At 46.6% G+C, this 25,919-nt stretch overlaps 1 protein-coding gene across 2 annotated transcripts in view; it reads right to left on the bottom strand.

The window, feature by feature from the left end:
• Positions 1-1,126: 1,126 nt before the first annotated feature.
• Positions 1,127-25,919, bottom strand: part of LOC137335827 (PH and SEC7 domain-containing protein 4-like) — a 67,780-nt gene continuing 42,987 nt past the window's right edge. For both annotated transcript variants that reach the window (XM_068001278.1, XM_068001279.1), the window contains exons 14-16: positions 24,720-24,864; positions 22,544-22,687; positions 1,127-5,034 (exon numbers count right to left, since the gene is read on the bottom strand). In XM_068001278.1, coding sequence (XP_067857379.1) covers positions 4,789-5,034; positions 22,544-22,687; positions 24,720-24,864 — 535 coding nt within the window. In that variant the 3' untranslated portion in view covers positions 1,127-4,788. The remainder of the gene's footprint in view (positions 5,035-22,543; positions 22,688-24,719; positions 24,865-25,919) is intronic.

The following is a 25,919-nucleotide window of genomic DNA, read 5'->3' as shown; positions in this document are numbered from 1 at the left end:
GATCCGTTTTCGAGATTCCTCAAGACGAGGTAACATCTGCACTGCCAGTAATTTTTTAAAATTTGTTCATTTTTTCCATCAAATAACCATTCAAAAGTAATTGGCCTTGAGGAAACTTCATTTTCACCTTCTTTCCATCAGACAACTCGTATGGGACGAGACAAAATTGTTCGGATGAATGGTCTTTCTCTGCTTCTAAAAATTCTTATTGATGACGATAAACCCGTTAAAATAAACAGGTTACGGCCTGCGTTAAAACGGCAGACATAAAATGCGCTAAGCGTCTGTCTACTACTATTATTAACTGTGATTTCTAGGCTCTTGTTTTTTATATAATGAAACATGGCTGGCATTAACCGTGAGGTGGAGCCATTATGGCTGCAGTATTCGAATTTGGACACTTGTTTGGATTTTTAAAAGGGAGAAGCAAAGGGACAGAATATATCCCTCATTATCACAGGTGAGAGTGCTATATTTAAAAAATTTTTTTGACACTTTCACTTCCTGATAGACTAATTGAATGAGGAGGAGTAGATGTTTCTGACCGATCTGTGCTCGGTGTGTGTATTGAGTAGCTAGTGTTGAGTGTGATGGTGATTGGTTTGTGAATGAATCTCATACACATAAGCTATGTGTCTGTCCAGTCACTATGCTAAAGAGTACAAGTAAGAATTGCCACCAGTTTGACACACAGAACACGATTGTGATAATCATTTGGAGAACCCAAAGTTTGGACCCAATCAGTGACAAAAATTAGATTCAAATAAGCTGATTTTTTTTGTTCTAACTCATCACTTCCCTGCTGACTGGGAACATTTTGTTAATTTTTTTTTTAGCATATACAGGACTGGAAGAGGCGATTACAGCCTATCTGCTGTTGGTCAATTCTTACACTCGCTTGCTTCACTCCTCCGCCATGAGGATTGCCGGACACAGTATTTCCAGGACTCCGCTCTTGCTGCCCCCGAGCAGTCGGCAGGAGGAATGTGAAGGTAACTGCCCACTTTTGGCTTCTCCCTCCTTTGGTGGAAATGAGCTGCACGCCCTCTATCCCTCCTTACACACACCGCCCCAGCTGGGATCGTGGCAGCGGCCCACAAAACCGAATCCCACGTGGAAAAACCGGCACAGTGAAAATTGCCTGTTTATTTTCTCAGGACCAAAAAAAAAATTGTCCAGTTGTAGTTGAGAATTGTAAAGCTGTCTCCGTCCAACTACCGAGCAGTCCAGCTTAATCGTGCTTAACAAAAGTTACAAAGTGCATGGCAGATTAGTACTCAGAATTATCGGTGGGTTTTCCGTATAATGTACTGCTAGGTGTGTGAAATTTTCATACCGCGACCACTTGAATTGTGAAAAACGCTCAATTGAAGATTGTGTCCTGTCTGGAGAGAGTACTTTGAGCTGTAGAACACTGGTGTTACGTAATCTTTTGAAAAGAACATGTGGAAGTCAAGAATCCGACCAGTAACCAAGCTCAAATTATACAACTGTCTTGACATATGGAGCAGACACATTGGCTCCGACAGTTTGTGACAAATTAAGACCAGATATCTTTGACCAATGGTGCCTCCAACAAATACTTGTCCGTTGGTAAAATTAGGTCAGGAACTGGGCAATCGGAAGGCACACAGCAAAACCCGCTGCCTCCAAAACCATCAGCTATCACCCTGTTTGGAAAAGCTGAAAGTTCCCCCTGAAAATGTACATCTTATGGTCCTTTACAATTACTATTTACTGACTGTGGTCCTCTGTGCTATTCACCTTTGCGCTTCTGCCATCTCTGACTGAATCACATGCTTAATTTCAGAGCATTGGTAATTCAGTCACCAGTTGAAATAAAAGCAGGAATTACTGGAGACACACAGCAGGTCCATGAACATTGGAGAGAGAAAAGACAGGTTAACATTTCAAATGGTACCCTTCATCAGAACTCCGCTGATGCATTCTGATAAGGGGCCTCCACCTTAAACGTTAACCTGTTTTTTTCTCTTTCAGGTGAAGTGGACCTGCTGCGTATTTCCAGTGTTCTCTGCATTTTTCTTTACCTCTACGAGAAACGTAAATCTTGTTCCTAGGCTCTTCTACAATTGCGTGAGAAGTTGGTTTCGAATTCGATACATGATTATTCTGTGTGAAAATGAATTCATACCTGAGATTCAAACAGTTGGACTTTCATCCAAATTATTTCAGCAAAAACAAAGAAAGTGAAGACTGAAAAAAGTCTGGAAAAAGTGCAAACAGACAAAAGATCTGAAAATAAAGCATATGTCGACCATCTGTTAGCAAATCTGGGCTTTACAAAAAGCAGCATGAAGCATTCCACTCATAGTGCAACAGCAGCATGGTCTCGGAAAGCTTCTTTCATCGGCAATATTTCAGGGAGGGAAACCTTCTTAGTGCAATCGCCTGGACAGGTGATACCTGCAGCCAATCTGTATAGGGCTGCAATCCCTGGGACAGAGCAGCCTTAATATCGAGCTGAACAATCATTGGCAGGACCTTTAACATTTTGTCTGTAGCAGAAGGTGGGGTTGATCTGGAGAAAAGGGACAGGCTTTGTTAGCTCGAAAGGCCTTTTCCTCTTCCTAAAATTTCTTGAAAGGACTTTTAAAAATTCTGCAGTTAAAGCTAGTTTATCACAAATAATTCCACTTCTAGCTTTGAAAAGACAATCTCCTGGACATGGTTAAAGCAAGACACCACGATTTAAGTCTCCACCTTTGTTACAGACTTCCACACATGCTGAGGTTGGACGTGAGGGACCACACACATTGGGGCCTGCTCAATACTGCCAGATCCTGGTGTGGAGAAGAGCCAGCACTGCAGCTCCTGATCGAGTCCGAAACACACCTCGTCATTGCCAATGCTGGACTTTTCATTCAAAGTACTAATAGATTTTGGCTGCAATTTAAAAGGCTCTGCATTCTATTGCGAGAGCTAGTCAGTCATTGGAATCAGATTAACACCCCAGCAGCCAAAGCTGTGCCATAGCCAGTCAGCTTCGCAGCGTCGAAGCTAGCAACAGATCTCTGAATCAGCTTCAGTTCTTGGAGAGGTTTAAATGATTGATCTCAACATCATCACAGGTCGGGAAACCACTGTTTAGTGACCTGTAGCAACGGTCGTCCGTTAAAAAATAATTCTTTACGTAGCCTGTTGTCTGTGGGAACTTCACCTTCATAAACACACACAAACAATGCTTCCTTGATGGCTCAGTGAGTTTATCCACTGAGTAGTGGAGTCACACGAGGACCACAATGGTCTCTATGTTCCAGCCCCCACCAAGGAGTCAATGCCTTCGGGTGGTGGGGGGAGAAAAGAGAGAACAAAATATGCACACAAACCCCATCCTTTGGGGGGAATGCTGACTTTGTGCGATCGTGTAAAACAGGCGATAGCGAATCGGCAGCCCATTTTATGTCCCTCCCCATTTTTATTTCCATTGAAGTCAAATGAGATATAAAACAGGCTGCCGGTTCCTTAGGGCTCATTTTACACCATCACGCGAAGTCAAAATTACCCCCACTGTGTTGAGCTGTGGGATCTGTGCTGCCCAGCTTCTGGTAAAATACAAGCATCTCAAAGAGGAACCATATCGTTACTAAAAGCTGCATCTAAATCCATAGCAAGGGAAACGCACAAGTTCTGTGTGTTGCTTGGTAACCGACAGACACCTCATGGTTCCTTTTCCATTCTGCCAATGGTGATAGGAATGATCTTTAAATTATTTAACTACGGTGGAGGCAGCAATTGTACTTTTTTTTCAGAAGAGCCAATTTATACAACTGTTTTAATAGGTTTTGGTGGAGCTCTCTGCTGTTTGATACGACAGTCGAGAGGCTTCCTTGCATGCCAACTTCTACATGGTTGATTCTGGGCAGTTCTTAATTTTGTTTCTGCCCTCCTTACTGGAGTACTGTTCAACGGACGCCAGCTGTTGCCTTTCTTTATGTATGACCCTGGACTGTCTACCTTGGCGGGTATCACAGTCAAGCTCCATGCAAATTTCACCCAATGCCCGCGAATAGAATTACACAGAAATTACAGCACAGAAACAGGCCATTCGGCCCATCAGGTCCATGCCGGTGTTTATGCTGCACACGAGCCTCCTCCCACCCTACTTCACCTTACCCTATCAGCAAATCAGAAATGTCCCAAAGCTCTTCATGTACAACAAATCTGTTTTTGTTGATGTTGTTTGAGGGAGGAATGTTGGCCCAGGAGACTGAGAAAACATTTTCCAGCATAAGTCAGTGGAAAGCGATCAGGTGCTGGAAAACTCGGCTGAGGTCAATTTGATGCCTCGGCTCACTCCGCACAGATCAGGGAATCAATTGGCTTGAGTGCTACACCGGGCAGCGCTTTGATCCATTAAGGCCATCGGTGGAGCTGCCTTGCAGTTTCACAGGGCGTGAGGGAGCCTGAGCGAATCCAGTGCGGTTCCACAGCCAGTGAAGGAGCTTCATGTGAGCTACAGTGTGGGTGAGCCAGGAGGCCACGTACTTAAACAGCAGGAAGTGCTTCAATAAATGTTATAAATTACAAAACAAATTTAAAGTTCACATTGAAAATACAAAAATAAAAGGACCTGCCCTCCCATATTCTTCCCTAATATTTTGCCGAATATTTTCCAGACTATTTTTCTTGATTTCCTTCATATGCTTGGTTACACCTGGGGGCTGATTTTCACAGCCCCACTCAGTTTTTTTTTAAATCAAAGATTTGACCTTCAAATATTTGTTTTGAATTCCTTTTTCGGGTAACAGAATTTTGTTGCAGTTGGTTTCATATCAATTTTCTGTGCCTGCTGGGAATAATCTTCCGGTAGGTTCTCCGCTCTGACACGTTTCTCTTCACCTTGACAACTGGCGCCGATTCCAGGTTGAGCGACGGACTGGAGTGCGATTTCTTTAGGGGGCTGCTTTCTCTTTCCATGGTGTCAAACAGCTGAACCTCCAGCTTGTCCAGGTCATCAGTGGCTCCGTTCAGCTTCACTTTTAGAAGCTTCACATAAGTGTCATATCGGCATTTCTACAAAAAGAGTAAAAGGATTTGAAAATTGGCAGCACAGTGTTTTAGTGAGAAACCCAGGTGAAGGGTCAAGGCCCACAGCGCTAAAGGTTGCGAAACGTTGGAGAGAAGATGAGTTAAATCAGGAAGTCAAAATTAGGTGATGCCAAGCATCAGTTTAAAACCCTCAAGATTATGGGAGAAAAGAAAGGCTAGATTCTCCTCACCCTTACACCTTCCACCTCCCTAACATTAGGCTTCTCCATACCATTACTTCTCCAATACCAGGCTTCTCCTCATCTTCCACCTTCACCTTCTCCAATACCAGGCTTCTCCTCATCTTCCACCTTCACCTTCTCCAATACCAGGCTTCTCCTCATCTTCCACCTTCACCTTCTCCAATACCAGGCTTCTCCTCATCTTCCATCTTCACCGTCTCCAATACCAGGCTTCTCCTCATCTTAAACCTTCACCTTCTCCAATACCAGGCTTCTCCTCACCCTTACACCTTCACCTTCTCCAATACCAGGCTTCTCCTCATCTTCCACCTTCACCTTCTCCAATACCAGGCTTCTCCTCATCTTCCACCTTCACCGTCTCCAATACCAGGCTTCTCCTCATCTTCCACCTTCACCTTCTCCAATACCAGGCTTCTCCTCATCTTCCACCTTCACCGTCTCCAATACCAGGCTTCTCCTCATCTTAAACCTTCACCTTCTCCAATACCAGGCTTCTCCTCATCTTCCACCTTCACCGTCTCCAATACCAGGCTTCTCCTCATCTTAAACCTTCACCTTCTCCAATACCAGGCTTCTCCTCATCTTCCACCTTCACCTTCTCCAATACCAGGCTTCTCCTCATCATAAACCTTCACCTTCTCCAATACCAGGCTTCTCCTCATCTTCCACCTTCACCTTCTCCAATACCAGGCTTCTCCTCATCTTCCACCTTCACCTTCTCCAATACCAGGCTTCTCCTCATCTTCCACCTTCACCTTCTCCAATACCAGGCTTCTCCTCATCTTCCATCTTCACCGTCTCCAATACCAGGCTTCTCCTCATCTTAAACCTTCACCTTCTCCAATACCAGGCTTCTCCTCATCTTCCACCTTCACCTTCTCCAATACCAGGCTTCTCCTCATCTTACACCTTCACCTTCTCCAATACCAGGCTTCTCCTCATCTTCCACCTTCACCTTCTCCAATACCAGGCTTCTCCTCATCTTCCACCTTCACCTTCTCCAATACCAGGCTTCTCCTCATCTTCCATCTTCACCGTCTCCAATACCAGGCTTCTCCTCATCTTAAACCTTCACCTTCTCCAATACCAGGCTTCTCCTCATCTTCCACCTTCACCTTCTCCAATACCAGGCTTCTCCTCATCTTCCACCTTCACCGTCTCCAATACCAGGCTTCTCCTCATCTTCCACCTTCACCTTCTCCAATACCAGGCTTCTCCTCATCTTAAACCTTCACCTTCTCCAATACCAGGCTTCTCCTCATCTTAAACCTTCACCTTCTCCAATACCAGACTTCTCCTCATCTTCCACCTTCACCTTCTCCAATACCAGGCTTCTCCTCATCTTCCACCTTCACCTTCTCCAATACCAGGCTTCTCCTCACCCTTACATCTTCACCTTCTCCAATACCTGGCTTCTCCTCATCTTCCACCTTCACCTTCTCCAATACCAGGCTTCTCCTCATCTTACACCTTCACCTTCTCCAATACCAGGCTTCTCCTCATCTTAAACCTTCACCGTCTCCAATACCAGGCTTCTCCTCATCTTCCACCTTCACCTTCTCCAATACCTGGCTTCTCCTCATCTTCCACCTTCACCTTCTCCAATACCAGGCTTCTCCTCATCTTCCACCTTCACCTTCTCCAATACCTGGCTTCTCCTCATCTTAAGCCTTCACCTTCTCCAATACCAGGCTTCTCCTCATCTTCCACCTTCACCTTCTCCAATACCAGGCTTCTCCTCATCTTAAACCTTCACCGTCTCCAATACCAGGCTTCTCCTCATCTTAAACCTTCACCTTCTCCAATACCAGGCTTCTCCTCATCTTAAGCCTTCACCTTCTCCAATACCAGGCTTCTCCTCATCTTCCACCTTCACCTTCTCCAATACCAGGCTTCTCCTCATCTTAAACCTTCACCGTCTCCAATACCAGGCTTCTCCTCATCTTAAACCTTCACCTTCTCCAATACCAGGCTTCTCCTCATCTTAAACCTTCACCGTCTCCAATACCAGGCTTCTCCTCATCTTAAACCTTCACCTTCTCCAATACCAGGCTTCTCCTCATCTTAAACCTTCACCTTCTCCAATACCTGGCTTCTCCTCATCTTAAGCCTTCACCTTCTCCAATACCAGGCTTCTCCTCATCTTCCACCTTCACCTTCTCCAATACCAGGCTTCTCCTCATCTTAAACCTTCACCGTCTCCAATACCAGGCTTCTCCTCATCTTCCACCTTCACCTTCTCCAATACCAGGCTTCTCCTCATCTTCCACCTTCACCGTCTCCAATACCAGGCTTCTCCTCATCTTAAACCTTCACCTTCTCCAATACCAGGCTTCTCCTCATCTTCCACCTTCACCGTCTCCAATACCAGGCTTCTCCTCATCTTAAACCTTCACCTTCTCCAATACCAGGCTTCTCCTCATCTTCCACCTTCACCTTCTCCAATACCAGGCTTCTCCTCATCATAAACCTTCACCTTCTCCAATACCAGGCTTCTCCTCATCTTCCACCTTCACCTTCTCCAATACCAGGCTTCTCCTCATCTTAAACCTTCACCGTCTCCAATACCAGGCTTCTCCTCACCCTTACATCTTCACCTTCTCCAATACCAGGCTTCTCCTCATCTTCCACCTTCACCGTCTCCAATACCAGGCTTCTCCTCATCTTCCACCTTCACCTTCTCCAATACCAGGCTTCTCCTCATCTTAAACCTTCACCTTCTCCAATACCAGGCTTCTCCTCATCTTAAACCTTCACCTTCTCCAATACCAGACTTCTCCTCATCTTCCACCTTCACCTTCTCCAATACCAGGCTTCTCCTCATCTTCCACCTTCACCTTCTCCAATACCAGGCTTCTCCTCACCCTTACATCTTCACCTTCTCCAATACCTGGCTTCTCCTCATCTTCCACCTTCACCTTCTCCAATACCAGGCTTCTCCTCATCTTACACCTTCACCTTCTCCAATACCAGGCTTCTCCTCATCTTAAACCTTCACCGTCTCCAATACCAGGCTTCTCCTCATCTTCCACCTTCACCTTCTCCAATACCTGGCTTCTCCTCATCTTCCACCTTCACCTTCTCCAATACCAGGCTTCTCCTCATCTTCCACCTTCACCTTCTCCAATACCTGGCTTCTCCTCATCTTAAGCCTTCACCTTCTCCAATACCAGGCTTCTCCTCATCTTCCACCTTCACCTTCTCCAATACCAGGCTTCTCCTCATCTTAAACCTTCACCGTCTCCAATACCAGGCTTCTCCTCATCTTAAACCTTCACCTTCTCCAATACCAGGCTTCTCCTCATCTTAAGCCTTCACCTTCTCCAATACCAGGCTTCTCCTCATCTTCCACCTTCACCTTCTCCAATACCAGGCTTCTCCTCATCTTAAACCTTCACCGTCTCCAATACCAGGCTTCTCCTCATCTTAAACCTTCACCTTCTCCAATACCAGGCTTCTCCTCATCTTAAACCTTCACCTTCTCCAATACCTGGCTTCTCCTCATCTTAAGCCTTCACCTTCTCCAATACCAGGCTTCTCCTCATCTTCCACCTTCACCTTCTCCAATACCAGGCTTCTCCTCATCTTAAACCTTCACCGTCTCCAATACCAGGCTTCTCCTCATCTTCCACCTTCACCTTCTCCAATACCAGGCTTCTCCTCATCTTCCACCTTCACCGTCTCCAATACCAGGCTTCTCCTCATCTTAAACCTTCACCTTCTCCAATACCAGGCTTCTCCTCATCTTCCACCTTCACCGTCTCCAATACCAGGCTTCTCCTCATCTTAAACCTTCACCTTCTCCAATACCAGGCTTCTCCTCATCTTCCACCTTCACCTTCTCCAATACCAGGCTTCTCCTCATCATAAACCTTCACCTTCTCCAATACCAGGCTTCTCCTCATCTTCCACCTTCACCTTCTCCAATACCAGGCTTCTCCTCATCTTCCACCTTCACCTTCTCCAATACCAGGCTTCTCCTCATCTTCCACCTTCACCTTCTCCAATACCAGGCTTCTCCTCATCTTCCATCTTCACCGTCTCCAATACCAGGCTTCTCCTCATCTTAAACCTTCACCTTCTCCAATACCAGGCTTCTCCTCATCTTCCACCTTCACCTTCTCCAATACCAGGCTTCTCCTCATCTTACACCTTCACCTTCTCCAATACCAGGCTTCTCCTCATCTTCCACCTTCACCTTCTCCAATACCAGGCTTCTCCTCACCCTTACATCTTCACCTTCTCCAATACCTGGCTTCTCCTCATCTTCCACCTTCACCTTCTCCAATACCAGGCTTCTCCTCATCTTACACCTTCACCTTCTCCAATACCAGGCTTCTCCTCATCTTAAACCTTCACCGTCTCCAATACCAGGCTTCTCCTCATCTTCCACCTTCACCTTCTCCAATACCTGGCTTCTCCTCATCTTCCACCTTCACCTTCTCCAATACCAGGCTTCTCCTCATCTTAAGCCTTCACCTTCTCCAATACCTGGCTTCTCCTCATCTTAAGCCTTCACCTTCTCCAATACCAGGCTTCACCTCATCTTCCACCTTCACCTTCTCCAATACCAGGCTTCTCCTCATCTTAAACCTTCACCGTCTCCAATACCAGGCTTCTCCTCATCTTAAACCTTCACCTTCTCCAATACTAGGCTTCTCCTCATCTTCCACCTTCACCTTCTCCAATACCAGGCTTCTCCTCATCTTAAACCTTCACCTTCTCCAATACCAGGCTTCTCCTCATCTTAAACCTTCACCTTCTCCAATACCAGGCTTCTCCTCATCTTAAACCTTCACCTTCTCCAATACCAGGCTTCTCCTCATCTTACACCTTCACCTTCTCCAATACCAGGCTTCTCCTCATCTTCCACCTTCACCTTCTCCAATACCAGGCTTCTCCTCATCTTAAACCTTCACCTTCTCCAATACCAGGCTTCTCCTCATCTTAAACCTTCACCTTCTCCAATACCAGGCTTCTCCTCATCTTAAACCTTCACCGTCTCCAATACCAGGCTTCTCCTCATCTTAAACCTTCACCTTCTCCAATACCAGGCTTCTCCTCATCTTAAACCTTCACCTTCTCCAATACCTGGCTTCTCCTCATCTTAAGCCTTCACCTTCTCCAATACCAGGCTTCTCCTCATCTTCCACCTTCACCGTCTCTAATACCAGGCTTCTCCTCATCTTAAACCTTCACCTTCTCCAATACCAGGCTTCTCCTCATCTTCCACCTTCACCTTCTCCAATACCAGGCTTCTCCTCATCATAAACCTTCACCTTCTCCAATACCAGGCTTCTCCTCATCTTCCACCTTCACCTTCTCCAATACCAGGCTTCTCCTCATCTTAAACCTTCACCGTCTCCAATACCAGGCTTCTCCTCACCCTTACATCTTCACCTTCTCCAATACCAGGCTTCTCCTCATCTTCCACCTTCACCGTCTCCAATACCAGGCTTCTCCTCATCTTCCACCTTCACCTTCTCCAATACCAGGCTTCTCCTCATCTTAAACCTTCACCTTCTCCAATACCAGGCTTCTCCTCATCTTAAACCTTCACCTTCTCCAATACCAGACTTCTCCTCATCTTCCACCTTCACCTTCTCCAATACCAGGCTTCTCCTCATCTTCCACCTTCACCTTCTCCAATACCAGGCTTCTCCTCACCCTTACATCTTCACCTTCTCCAATACCTGGCTTCTCCTCATCTTCCACCTTCACCTTCTCCAATACCAGGCTTCTCCTCATCTTACACCTTCACCTTCTCCAATACCAGGCTTCTCCTCATCTTAAACCTTCACCGTCTCCAATACCAGGCTTCTCCTCATCTTCCACCTTCACCTTCTCCAATACCTGGCTTCTCCTCATCTTCCACCTTCACCTTCTCCAATACCAGGCTTCTCCTCATCTTCCACCTTCACCTTCTCCAATACCTGGCTTCTCCTCATCTTAAGCCTTCACCTTCTCCAATACCAGGCTTCTCCTCATCTTCCACCTTCACCTTCTCCAATACCAGGCTTCTCCTCATCTTAAACCTTCACCGTCTCCAATACCAGGCTTCTCCTCATCTTAAACCTTCACCTTCTCCAATACCAGGCTTCTCCTCATCTTAAGCCTTCACCTTCTCCAATACCAGGCTTCTCCTCATCTTCCACCTTCACCTTCTCCAATACCAGGCTTCTCCTCATCTTAAACCTTCACCGTCTCCAATACCAGGCTTCTCCTCATCTTAAACCTTCACCTTCTCCAATACCAGGCTTCTCCTCATCTTAAACCTTCACCTTCTCCAATACCTGGCTTCTCCTCATCTTCCACCTTCACCTTCTCCAATACCAGGCTTCTCCTCATCTTCCACCTTCACCTTCTCCAATACCAGGCTTCTCCTCATCTTCCATCTTCACCGTCTCCAATACCAGGCTTCTCCTCATCTTAAACCTTCACCTTCTCCAATACCAGGCTTCTCCTCATCTTCCACCTTCACCTTCTCCAATACCAGGCTTCTCCTCATCTTACACCTTCACCTTCTCCAATACCAGGCTTCTCCTCATCTTCCACCTTCACCTTCTCCAATACCAGGCTTCTCCTCATCTTCCACCTTCACCTTCTCCAATACCAGGCTTCTCCTCATCTTAAACCTTCACCGTCTCCAATACCAGGCTTCTCCTCATCTTAAACCTTCACCTTCTCCAATACCAGGCTTCTCCTCATCTTCCACCTTCACCTTCTCCAATACCAGGCTTCTCCTCATCTTCCACCTTCACCGTCTCCAATACCAGGCTTCTCCTCATCTTAAACCTTCACCTTCTCCAATACCAGGCTTCTCCTCATCTTAAACCTTCACCTTCTCCAATACCAGACTTCTCCTCATCTTCCACCTTCACCTTCTCCAATACCAGGCTTCTCCTCATCTTCCACCTTCACCTTCTCCAATACCAGGCTTCTCCTCACCCTTACATCTTCACCTTCTCCAATACCTGGCTTCTCCTCATCTTCCACCTTCACCTTCTCCAATACCAGGCTTCTCCTCATCTTACACCTTCACCTTCTCCAATACCAGGCTTCTCCTCATCTTAAACCTTCACCGTCTCCAATACCAGGCTTCTCCTCATCTTCCACCTTCACCTTCTCCAATACCTGGCTTCTCCTCATCTTCCACCTTCACCTTCTCCAATACCAGGCTTCTCCTCATCTTCCACCTTCACCTTCTCCAATACCTGGCTTCTCCTCATCTTAAGCCTTCACCTTCTCCAATACCAGGCTTCACCTCATCTTCCACCTTCACCTTCTCCAATACCAGGCTTCTCCTCATCTTAAACCTTCACCGTCTCCAATACCAGGCTTCTCCTCATCTTAAACCTTCACCTTCTCCAATACTAGGCTTCTCCTCATCTTCCACCTTCACCTTCTCCAATACCAGGCTTCTCCTCATCTTAAACCTTCACCTTCTCCAATACCAGGCTTCTCCTCATCTTAAACCTTCACCTTCTCCAATACCAGGCTTCTCCTCATCTTAAACCTTCACCTTCTCCAATACCAGGCTTCTCCTCATCTTACACCTTCACCTTCTCCAATACCAGGCTTCTCCTCATCTTCCACCTTCACCTTCTCCAATACCAGGCTTCTCCTCATCTTAAACCTTCACCTTCTCCAATACCAGGCTTCTCCTCATCTTAAACCTTCACCTTCTCCAATACCAGGCTTCTCCTCATCTTAAACCTTCACCGTCTCCAATACCAGGCTTCTCCTCATCTTAAACCTTCACCTTCTCCAATACCAGGCTTCTCCTCATCTTAAACCTTCACCTTCTCCAATACCTGGCTTCTCCTCATCTTAAGCCTTCACCTTCTCCAATACCAGGCTTCTCCTCATCTTCCACCTTCACCGTCTCCAATACCAGGCTTCTCCTCATCTTAAACCTTCACCTTCTCCAATACCAGGCTTCTCCTCATCTTCCACCTTCACCTTCTCCAATACCAGGCTTCTCCTCATCATAAACCTTCACCTTCTCCAATACCAGGCTTCTCCTCATCTTCCACCTTCACCTTCTCCAATACCAGGCTTCTCCTCATCTTAAACCTTCACCGTCTCCAATACCAGGCTTCTCCTCACCCTTACATCTTCACCTTCTCCAATACCAGGCTTCTCCTCATCTTCCACCTTCACCGTCTCCAATACCAGGCTTCTCCTCATCTTCCACCTTCACCTTCTCCAATACCAGGCTTCTCCTCATCTTAAACCTTCACCTTCTCCAATACCAGGCTTCTCCTCATCTTAAACCTTCACCTTCTCCAATACCAGACTTCTCCTCATCTTCCACCTTCACCTTCTCCAATACCAGGCTTCTCCTCATCTTCCACCTTCACCTTCTCCAATACCAGGCTTCTCCTCACCCTTACATCTTCACCTTCTCCAATACCTGGCTTCTCCTCATCTTCCACCTTCACCTTCTCCAATACCAGGCTTCTCCTCATCTTACATCTTACACCTTCACCTTCTCCAATACCAGGCTTCTCCTCATCTTAAACCTTCACCGTCTCCAATACCAGGCTTCTCCTCATCTTCCACCTTCACCTTCTCCAATACCTGGCTTCTCCTCATCTTCCACCTTCACCTTCTCCAATACCAGGCTTCTCCTCATCTTCCACCTTCACCTTCTCCAATACCTGGCTTCTCCTCATCTTAAGCCTTCACCTTCTCCAATACCAGGCTTCTCCTCATCTTCCACCTTCACCTTCTCCAATACCAGGCTTCTCCTCATCTTAAACCTTCACCGTCTCCAATACCAGGCTTCTCCTCATCTTAAACCTTCACCTTCTCCAATACCAGGCTTCTCCTCATCTTAAGCCTTCACCTTCTCCAATACCAGGCTTCTCCTCATCTTCCACCTTCACCTTCTCCAATACCAGGCTTCTCCTCATCTTAAACCTTCACCGTCTCCAATACCAGGCTTCTCCTCATCTTAAACCTTCACCTTCTCCAATACCAGGCTTCTCCTCATCTTAAACCTTCACCTTCTCCAATACCTGGCTTCTCCTCATCTTAAGCCTTCACCTTCTCCAATACCAGGCTTCTCCTCATCTTCCACCTTCACCTTCTCCAATACCAGGCTTCTCCTCATCTTAAACCTTCACCGTCTCCAATACCAGGCTTCTCCTCATCTTCCACCTTCACCTTCTCCAATACCAGGCTTCTCCTCATCTTCCACCTTCACCGTCTCCAATACCAGGCTTCTCCTCATCTTAAACCTTCACCTTCTCCAATACCAGGCTTCTCCTCATCTTCCACCTTCACCGTCTCCAATACCAGGCTTCTCCTCATCTTAAACCTTCACCTTCTCCAATACCAGGCTTCTCCTCATCTTCCACCTTCACCTTCTCCAATACCAGGCTTCTCCTCATCATAAACCTTCACCTTCTCCAATACCAGGCTTCTCCTCATCTTCCACCTTCACCTTCTCCAATACCAGGCTTCTCCTCATCTTCCACCTTCACCTTCTCCAATACCAGGCTTCTCCTCATCTTCCACCTTCACCTTCTCCAATACCAGGCTTCTCCTCATCTTCCATCTTCACCGTCTCCAATACCAGGCTTCTCCTCATCTTAAACCTTCACCTTCTCCAATACCAGGCTTCTCCTCATCTTCCACCTTCACCTTCTCCAATACCAGGCTTCTCCTCATCTTACACCTTCACCTTCTCCAATACCAGGCTTCTCCTCATCTTCCACCTTCACCTTCTCCAATACCAGGCTTCTCCTCATCTTCCACCTTCACCTTCTCCAATACCAGGCTTCTCCTCATCTTAAACCTTCACCGTCTCCAATACCAGGCTTCTCCTCATCTTAAACCTTCACCTTCTCCAATACCAGGCTTCTCCTCATCTTCCACCTTCACCTTCTCCAATACCAGGCTTCTCCTCATCTTCCACCTTCACCGTCTCCAATACCAGGCTTCTCCTCATCTTAAACCTTCACCTTCTCCAATACCAGGCTTCTCCTCATCTTAAACCTTCACCTTCTCCAATACCAGACTTCTCCTCATCTTCCACCTTCACCTTCTCCAATACCAGGCTTCTCCTCATCTTCCACCTTCACCTTCTCCAATACCAGGCTTCTCCTCACCCTTACATCTTCACCTTCTCCAATACCTGGCTTCTCCTCATCTTCCACCTTCACCTTCTCCAATACCAGGCTTCTCCTCATCTTACACCTTCACCTTCTCCAATACCAGGCTTCTCCTCATCTTAAACCTTCACCGTCTCCAATACCAGGCTTCTCCTCATCTTCCACCTTCACCTTCTCCAATACCTGGCTTCTCCTCATCTTCCACCTTCACCTTCTCCAATACCAGGCTTCTCCTCATCTTCCACCTTCACCTTCTCCAATACCTGGCTTCTCCTCATCTTAAGACTTCACCTTCTCCAATACCAGGCTTCACCTCATCTTCCACCTTCACCTTCTCCAATACCAGGCTTCTCCTCATCTTAAACCTTCACCGTCTCCAATACCAGGCTTCTCCTCATCTTAAACCTTCACCTTCTCCAATACTAGGCTTCTCCTCATCTTCCACCTTCACCTTCTCCAATACCAGGCTTCTCCTCATCTTAAACCTTCACCTTCTCCAATACCAGGCTTCTCCTCATCTTAAACCTTCACCTTCTCCAATACCAGGCTTCTCCTCATCTTAAACCTTCACCTTCTCCAATACCAGGCTTCTCCTCATCTTACACCTTCACCTTCTCCAATACCAGGCTTCTCCTCATCTTCCACCTTCACCTTCTCCAATACCAGGCTTCTCCTCATCTTAAACCTTCACCTTCTCCAATACCAGGCTTCTCCTCATCTTAAACCTTCACCTTCTCCAATACCAGGCTTCTCCTCATCTTAAACCTTCACCGTCTCCAATACCAGGCTTCTCCTCATCTTAAACCTTCACCTTCTCCAATACCAGGCTTCTCCTCATCTTAAACCTTCACCTTCTCCAATACCTGGCTTCTCCTCATCTTAAGCCTTCACCTTCTCCAATACCAGGCTTCTCCTCATCTTCCACCTTCACCTTCTCCAATACCAGGCTTCTCCTCATCTTAAACCTTCACCGTCTCCAATACCAGGCTTCTCCTCATCTTCCACCTTCACCTTCTCCAATACCAGGCTTCTCCTCATCTTCCACCTTCACCGTCTCCAATACCAGGCTTCTCCTCATCTTAAACCTTCACCTTCTCCAATACCAGGCTTCTCCTCATCTTCCACCTTCACCGTCTCCAATACCAGGCTTCTCCTCATCTTAAACCTTCACCTTCTCCAATACCAGGCTTCTCCTCATCTTCCACCTTCACCTTCTCCAATACCAGGCTTCTCCTCATCATAAACCTTCACCTTCTCCAATACCAGGCTTCTCCTCATCTTCCACCTTCACCTTCTCCAATACCAGGCTTCTCCTCATCTTAAACCTTCACCGTCTCCAATACCAGGCTTCTCCTCACCCTTACATCTTCACCTTCTCCAATACCAGGCTTCTCCTCATCTTCCACCTTCACCGTCTCCAATACCAGGCTTCTCCTCATCTTCCACCTTCACCTTCTCCAATACCAGGCTTCTCCTCATCTTAAACCTTCACCTTCTCCAATACCAGGCTTCTCCTCATCTTAAACCTTCACCTTCTCCAATACCAGACTTCTCCTCATCTTCCACCTTCACCTTCTCCAATACCAGGCTTCTCCTCATCTTCCACCTTCACCTTCTCCAATACCAGGCTTCTCCTCACCCTTACATCTTCACCTTCTCCAATACCTGGCTTCTCCTCATCTTCCACCTTCACCTTCTCCAATACCAGGCTTCTCCTCATCTTACACCTTCACCTTCTCCAATACCAGGCTTCTCCTCATCTTAAACCTTCACCGTCTCCAATACCAGGCTTCTCCTCATCTTCCACCTTCACCTTCTCCAATACCTGGCTTCTCCTCATCTTCCACCTTCACCTTCTCCAATACCAGGCTTCTCCTCATCTTCCACCTTCACCTTCTCCAATACCTGGCTTCTCCTCATCTTAAGCCTTCACCTTCTCCAATACCAGGCTTCTCCTCATCTTCCACCTTCACCTTCTCCAATACCAGGCTTCTCCTCATCTTAAACCTTCACCGTCTCCAATACCAGGCTTCTCCTCATCTTAAACCTTCACCTTCTCCAATACCAGGCTTCTCCTCATCTTAAGCCTTCACCTTCTCAAATACCAGGCTTCTCCTCATCTTCCACCTTCACCTTCTCCAATACCAGGCTTCTCCTCATCTTAAACCTTCACCGTCTCCAATACCAGGCTTCTCCTCATCTTAAACCTTCACCTTCTCCAATACCAGGCTTCTCCTCATCTTAAACCTTCACCGTCTCCAATACCAGGCTTCTCCTCATCTTAAACCTTCACCTTCTCCAATACCAGGCTTCTCCTCATCTTAAACCTTCACCTTCTCCAATACCTGGCTTCTCCTCATCTTAAGCCTTCACCTTCTCCAATACCAGGCTTCTCCTCATCTTCCACCTTCACCTTCTCCAATACCAGGCTTCTCCTCATCTTAAACCTTCACCGTCTCCAATACCAGGCTTCTCCTCATCTTCCACCTTCACCTTCTCCAATACCAGGCTTCTCCTCATCTTCCACCTTCACCGTCTCCAATACCAGGCTTCTCCTCATCTTAAACCTTCACCTTCTCCAATACCAGGCTTCTCCTCATCTTCCACCTTCACCGTCTCCAATACCAGGCTTCTCCTCATCTTAAACCTTCACCTTCTCCAATACCAGGCTTCTCCTCATCTTCCACCTTCACCTTCTCCAATACCAGGCTTCTCCTCATCATAAACCTTCACCTTCTCCAATACCAGGCTTCTCCTCATCTTCCACCTTCACCTTCTCCAATACCAGGCTTCTCCTCATCTTCCACCTTCACCTTCTCCAATACCAGGCTTCTCCTCATCTTCCACCTTCACCTTCTCCAATACCAGGCTTCTCCTCATCTTCCATCTTCACCGTCTCCAATACCAGGCTTCTCCTCATCTTAAACCTTCACCTTCTCCAATACCAGGCTTCTCCTCATCTTCCACCTTCACCTTCTCCAATACCAGGCTTCTCCTCATCTTACACCTTCACCTTCTCCAATACCAGGCTTCTCCTCATCTTCCACCTTCACCTTCTCCAATACCAGGCTTCTCCTCATCTTCCACCTTCACCTTCTCCAATACCAGGCTTCTCCTCATCTTCCATCTTCACCGTCTCCAATACCAGGCTTCTCCTCATCTTAAACCTTCACCTTCTCCAATACCAGGCTTCTCCTCATCTTCCACCTTCACCTTCTCCAATACCAGGCTTCTCCTCATCTTCCACCTTCACCGTCTCCAATACCAGGCTTCTCCTCATCTTAAACCTTCACCTTCTCCAATACCAGGCTTCTCCTCATCTTAAACCTTCACCTTCTCCAATACCAGACTTCTCCTCATCTTCCACCTTCACCTTCTCCAATACCAGGCTTCTCCTCATCTTCCACCTTCACCTTCTCCAATACCAGGCTTCTCCTCACCCTTACATCTTCACCTTCTCCAATACCTGGCTTCTCCTCATCTTCCACCTTCACCTTCTCCAATACCAGGCTTCTCATCTTACACCTTCACCTTCTCCAATACCAGGCTTCTCCTCATCTTAAACCTTCACCGTCTCCAATACCAGGCTTCTCCTCATCTTCCACCTTCACCTTCTCCAATACCTGGCTTCTCCTCATCTTCCACCTTCACCTTCTCCAATACCAGGCTTCTCCTCATCTTCCACCTTCACCTTCTCCAATACCTGGCTTCTCCTCATCTTAAGCCTTCACCTTCTCCAATACCAGGCTTCACCTCATCTTCCACCTTCACCTTCTCCAATACCAGGCTTCTCCTCATCTTAAACCTTCACCGTCTCCAATACCAGGCTTCTCCTCATCTTAAACCTTCACCTTCTCCAATACTAGGCTTCTCCTCATCTTCCACCTTCACCTTCTCCAATACCAGGCTTCTCCTCATCTTAAACCTTCACCTTCTCCAATACCAGGCTTCTCCTCATCTTAAACCTTCACCTTCTCCAATACCAGGCTTCTCCTCATCTTAAACCTTCACCTTCTCCAATACCAGGCTTCTCCTCATCTTACACCTTCACCTTCTCCAATACCAGGCTTCTCCTCATCTTCCACCTTCACCTTCTCCAATACCAGGCTTCTCCTCATCTTAAACCTTCACCTTCTCCAATACCAGACTTCTCCTCATCTTAAACCTTCACCTTCTCCAATACCAGGCTTCTCCTCACCCTTACATCTTCACCTTCTCCAATACCAGGCTTCTCCTCATCTTCCACCTTCACCTTCTCCAATACCAGGCTTCTCCTCATCTTCCACCTTCACCTTCTCCAATACCAGGCTTCTCCTCATCTTCCACCTTCACCTTCTCCAATACCAGGCTTCTCCTCATCTTCCATCTTCACCGTCTCCAATACCAGGCTCCTCCTCATCTTCCACCTTCACCTTCTCCAATACCAGGCTTCTCCTCATCTTACACCTTCACCTTCTCCAATACCAGGCTTCTCCTCATCTTACACCTTCACCTTCTCCAATACCAGGCTTCTCCTCATCTTCCACCTTCACCTTCTCCAATACCAGACTTCTCCTCATCTTCCACCTTCACCTTCTCCAATACCAGGCTTCTCCTCATCTTCCACCTTCACTTCTCCAATACCAGGCTTCTCCTCATCTTCTACCTTCACCTTCTCCAATACCAGGCTTCTCCTCATCTTCCACCTTCACTTCTCCAATACCAGGCTTCTCCTCATCTTCCACCTTCACCTTCTCCAATACCAGGATTTTCCTCATCTTCAACCTTCACCTTCTCCAATACCAGGCTTCTCCTCATCTTAAACCTTCACCGTCTCCAATACCAGGCTTCTCCTCATCTTAAACCTTCACCTTCTCCAATACCAGGCTTCTCCTCATCTTCCACCTTCACCTTCTCCAATACCAGGCTTCTCCTCATCTTCCACCTTCACCTTCTCCAATACCAGGCTTCTCCTCATCTTCCACCTTCACCTTCTCCAATACCAGGCTTCTCCTCATCTTCCATCTTCACCGTCTCCAATACCAGGCTTCTCCTCATCTTAAACCTTCACCGTCTCCAATACCAGGCTTCTCCTCATCTTCCACCTTCACCTTCTCCAATACCAGGCTTCTCCTCACCCTTACATCTTCACCTTCTCCAATACCAGGCTTCTCCTCATCTTCCACCTTCACCTTCTCCAATACCAGGCTTCTCCTCATCTTCCACCTTCACCTTCTCCAATACCAGGCTTCTCCTCATCTTCCACCTTCACCTTCTCCAATACCAGGCTTCTCCTCATCTTACACCTTCACCTTCTCCAATACCAGGCTTCTCCTCATCTTCCACCTTCACCTTCTCCAATACCAGACTTCTCCTCATCTTCCACCTTCACCTTCTCCAATACCTGGCTTCTCCTCATCTTCCACCTTCACCTTCTCCAATACCTGGCTTCTCCTCATCTTCTACCTTCACCTTCTCCAATACCTGGCTTCTCCTCATCTTCCACCTTCACCTTCTCCAATACCTGGCTTCTCCTCATCTTCTACCTTCACCTTCTCCAATACCAGGCTTCTCCTCATCTTCCATCTTCACCGTCTCCAATACCAGGCTTCTCCTCATCTTAAACCTTCACCTTCTCCAATACCAGGCTTCTCCTCATCTTCCACCTTCACCTTCTCCAATACCAGGCTTCTCCTCATCTTACATCTTCACCGTCTCCAATACCAGGCTTCTCCTCATCTTAAACCTTCACCTTCTCCAATACCAGACTTCTCCTCATCTTCCACCTTCACCTTCTCCAATACCAGACTTCTCCTCATCTTCCACCTTCACCTTCTCCAATACCAGGCTTCTCCTCATCTTCCACCTTCACCTTCTCCAATACCAGGCTTCTCCTCATCTTACACCGTCACCTTCTCCAATACCAGGCTTCTCCTCATCTTCCACCTTCACCTTCTCCAATACCAGGCTTCTCCTCATCTTACATCTTCACCTTCTCCAATACCTGGCTTCTCCTCATCTTCCACCTTCACCTTCTCCAATACCAGGCTTCTCCTCATCTTAAACCTTCACCTTCTCCAATACCTGGCTTCTCCTCATCTTAAACCTTCACCTTCTCCAATACCAGGCTTCTCCTCACCCTTACATCTTCACCTTCTCCAATACCAGACTTCTCCTCATCTTCCACCTTCACCTTCTCCAATACCAGGCTTCTCCTCACCCTTCCACCTTCACCTTCTCCAATACCAGGCTTCTCCTCATCTTACACCTTCACCTTCTCCTCCAATAGGCATTACAACAGCAAAACATTCCCAGGGTTCAGAGTTGACTGAAGAGAGTGATGTTCAGAAGTAGCCTCTCCCTTAATATCTGAATAACCTTTCAGAATTACTGTAACTCGTGCAGTCCTGATTATGGTGTCCCATTATTACTTTTTGAGTTTTGAATTTATTTATACAATTACTTTAACAAATGGACTCACATGTTTTCTTTTTGCATTTTCCAGCCAATTTGTAATAAACAACTTTAAAAAAATGAAAAATAACTGAATTCGGATTGGTTGATACGGCAGGTCACAATGCTTCTTCACGTCTGGGGTAACCCGACACCCATCTCGCCACTGGCTGTTGGGGTGTTGCATGAAGTGAGTTTGTACATTCACAATCTGGGCCCTTGGGATACGAGCATATAAATGCAACCTTCTTAAAATAAATGGGTTAATGCCTCCACCGTGTTAGTTGAGAGAGGCATTTCAAATGGAGGTGTTTAGATTTTGTCCACCAGTACTGCCTGGTGCAATTCAGGGTCCTGGTTTCTCGTGGGTGTGGGCTCACAGCACACAACTGCCTGCAACTCAGCCAAATTGGCACTAAATTTACGATCTTGCTCAACGAGGCCACAAGAATGACAATGGTGCAGTCGAGGCTGCTCTTCTGAGGTCAGGTAATATAAAGGGGGCTTTATTCTTACACAACCTTTTTTTTAATTCGTTCACGGGATGTGGGCGTCGCTGGCGAGGCCAGCATTTATTGCCCATCCCTAATTGCCCTCGAGGACCTGTTAGTTACCTGTACAGAAGGGCGGGACACTGGTGCCTAAAGTGGAAACTGTGCCCCAGCTCCACCCCCCTCATCTTGACGAGCACAAAAGTTCACCAAATATAAACCTAAAACCCATTTTATAAAGCCTTACCTCATATTCCAAGTAATCTTGCTTCACTTTGTACTCCTCAAACTCCTTTGCTTTTCCTTTCTTGTCCGGAAGGTTCAGTTGATGATCTTCGAGGTCATCCGATATCGATTGCAGCATCGAATCATGAGATTCCAGCTGCGCCTCCTAAAATAGACCATGAGGTTTATTATAGCTTGGCTTTACTCAAACCCACCCGAAGCAATCTCATTTGATCTAAGGCAGTTCTAAAATAAAACCTCACTTCCTTCTTCAGCTCAGTGGTCAAAGTGTAAAATTGGCTCCGTTCCAAATTGTCATGTCACCAGTTGAAAATCAAGCAGAACCTGTAGCTTTCTACTTCCCCAGACCAAAGTTGGGACAGGTTCCTCTGCCTTATGTTCAGTTGCGTACAGTTGAGTTCATCTTTGTGTTAACTCGTAAGTGCAACTCATTCATACCACTCAAAATTCAACCTTGAGAGTACTGGAGTGAATTTGTAAAGCTTCATCCTTATCATAATCAGAACACTGGTCACTTCAGACAACAGTTGAGAGAGTTCTGTCTTATGTGCGACCCCAATAAATGTGCTAACACCTGTCTCTTAGTGAATGATGGATTTCTCAAACTAAGGACAGAGCTCCCAGAATGCACCATCCTAGTGTGACATTCTGCAAGGGGAGACCTGTCTGTTTCTTAGAAACTTAGGGGGTACATTTCCTCAGGGATTCTCCCACTCCCCTGCTGTAACATCGATGGAAGTTCAGAAAACTTACTGCAACGGTGCAGGAGAATCCCCTTCAAGTTTATGGCTGTGGCCATTCTTCTGGAAAATGGAGACTCTGTAGCTCCAGCTCAGGAGCTGCATAAACTGCAAAGTGATAACGACCAAATAATCTGGGGTTTTTTAGTGATGTTGTTTGAGGAATAAATATTAGCCAGGACACTGGAGAGAACGCCCCTGTTCTTTTTCGAATAGTGGCCATGGGGTCTTTTACATGCACCTAAGAGGGCAGATGAGGCCTTGGTTTAACGTCTCATCCGAAAGACGGCACCTCCGACAGTGCAGCACTCCCTCCTAACTACAGTGGGAGTGTCAGCCTAGATTTTGTGCTCCAGTCTCAGGAGTGGGACTATGAACCCATGATCTTCCAACTCAGAGGCAAGAGTGCTACCAGTGAGCCAAGGCTGACAGAAACAGCAGCAGAGAGAAAGGGAGAGGGAGATTTCCAGAGAGGTAGAATGTGTCAGAGGCAAACGTACAGAAGAGAGAGGAGATAGAGACTTAAAGAAAGAGGGAAACAAGGATCAAAGACCTGCAGATCCAAAGGACATAAGAACTCAAGAAACAGGAGCAGGAGGAGGCCATATGGCCCCTCGAGTCTGCTCCGCCATTCAATAAGATCATGACTGATCTTCTACCTCAACTCCACTTTCCTGCCCTATCCCCATATCTCTTGATTCCCTTAGTGTCCAAAAATCTATCGATCTCAGTCTTGAATATACTCAACGACTGAGCATCCACAGCCCTCTGGGGTAGAGAATTCCAAAGATTCACAACCCTCTGAGTGAAGACATTTTTCCTCATCTCGGTCCTAAATGGCCGACCCATTATCTTGAGACTATGACCCCTAGTTCTGGACTCTTCAGTCTGGGGAAACAGCCTCTCCCCATCTATGCTGTCAAGCCCTCTAAGAATTTTATACGTTTCAGTGAGATCACATCTCATTCTTCTAAACTCCAGAGAATATAGGCTCATTCTACTCAATCTCTCCTCGTAGGACAATCCTCTCTCATCCCAGGAATCAATCTAGTGAACCTTTGTTGCACCCCCTCTAAAGCAAGTATATGCTTCCTTAGGTAAGGAGAACAAAATAGTACACAAATAGTGTGTGAGCCTTGCAGAGAGATAGAATGAGAGAGAGACGGGAAAAGTGGAAGATAAAGATAGAGGGAAATGTGAAATTTTGTGGAGTGGGAGGCAGTTATAGGACGAGAGAGTCACTTTTTTTGTGTCTGTGAGCAATGCCTCAGATTAACCAGTTATTACAGAATCTCTGGGAGATTGTATGACTGCTGCCATTTTGGATCGGTCAAGCTGTTGATGTGAAGTTTCTGTCCTGGAGGAGGGGATACGTAGCCTGTAATAATTCAGCAATAATAAATTGAACCAAACCATTCAGTCCACACAAGGCTGTACCTGTGTGTGTTTAGAGGTTACGGATGGAAGTATGGGACGGCTAAACTTCCTCTTCGATCCAATGGCTGCTGGGAACGGAGGAGAAGAAAACATGGCAGCCACTAGATTGATGCGGGTGATCCAGGAGTTCATCTGGTCAGCACTTCTAATGGAAAAGACAGGAAAGAAGTGATATTGAAATACTTCATACATTTGAGATCTCATCATTTAAAAATTATTTTTTGCCTTGTCGATTGGTTTGGGAGGGAGAGCTTCTAAGGGTGGGATTTGTGGACATTGGAGGACAATGCAAAACTTGTGATGTGACTATACTATTCAGATACTGCAGGGTTTGCACAATGCTTGTGTCGATACACAGTGATTGTGCCCAAGAGCCCAACAGAGTTTGTAAGGGGTGATTCCATGGCCTGGGTTTTCCAGAGAAGAGAACTACGCACAGGGAGCAACTCAGGAAATCAATGCCCATGATTTCCTAAAATCTGCTCCCTCTGAGCACCAATCTCTGCTCGGAGCTCTGGATCATAGAATTACCCATGCAATGACCCATTCTCTGTTTTTTTTTTTGCCTCTCTCATGAGATTACATGGCTGCCAACGTGGAGAAGAGGCAGGAAGTGCTTAGTCATGATGGTGCAGCCATCATGGTGTGGGGCAGGCTTGATGGACCAGCTGGTCTTTTCCTGCCTGTCAATTCGGTATGTTCGTATGACACTACAGAACCCGAATGAATAAATTGCATTTAATTACTCATAATGTTCCATTTGTTCCTTCCACAGAGCAAGGAGAACATAGTCACCCTCCAGCTCAAACCAAACAGCACCACTCACCAAAGCACTGTCATTACTCCCCACTTGAAACCACACAGCACAGGTACACATACTTCAAGAGAAGTAGGTGGTGATGTTCAGAAGGAATCACAGGGTGAACTACAGAGCGCTGATGATGAAGGATCAGCAGTAGAATGGTTGGTGCGTCCACAGTTGGTATAGCGTGGGACCTAGAATGTTGAATGCCCTTCCTGGGTTGCATGGGGATTCCAGCCCCTAGAGGGCTTTCTTTGCAAAAGGAGCAACATAGTAACATGGAAACATGGAACACAGGAGCAGGTGTAGGCCATTTGACCCTTTGAGCCTGCTCCGCCATTCAATATGATCATGGCTGATCCTCTATCTCAATACCATATTCCCGCTCTCTCCCCATA

The sequence above is a fragment of the Heptranchias perlo genome, chromosome 20, assembly GCF_035084215.1.
Source record: "Heptranchias perlo isolate sHepPer1 chromosome 20, sHepPer1.hap1, whole genome shotgun sequence".
NCBI lineage: Eukaryota > Metazoa > Chordata > Chondrichthyes > Hexanchiformes > Hexanchidae > Heptranchias > Heptranchias perlo.
Note: the sequence above shows the minus strand (reverse complement) of the source record. Positions and strands in the feature narration are given on the sequence as shown.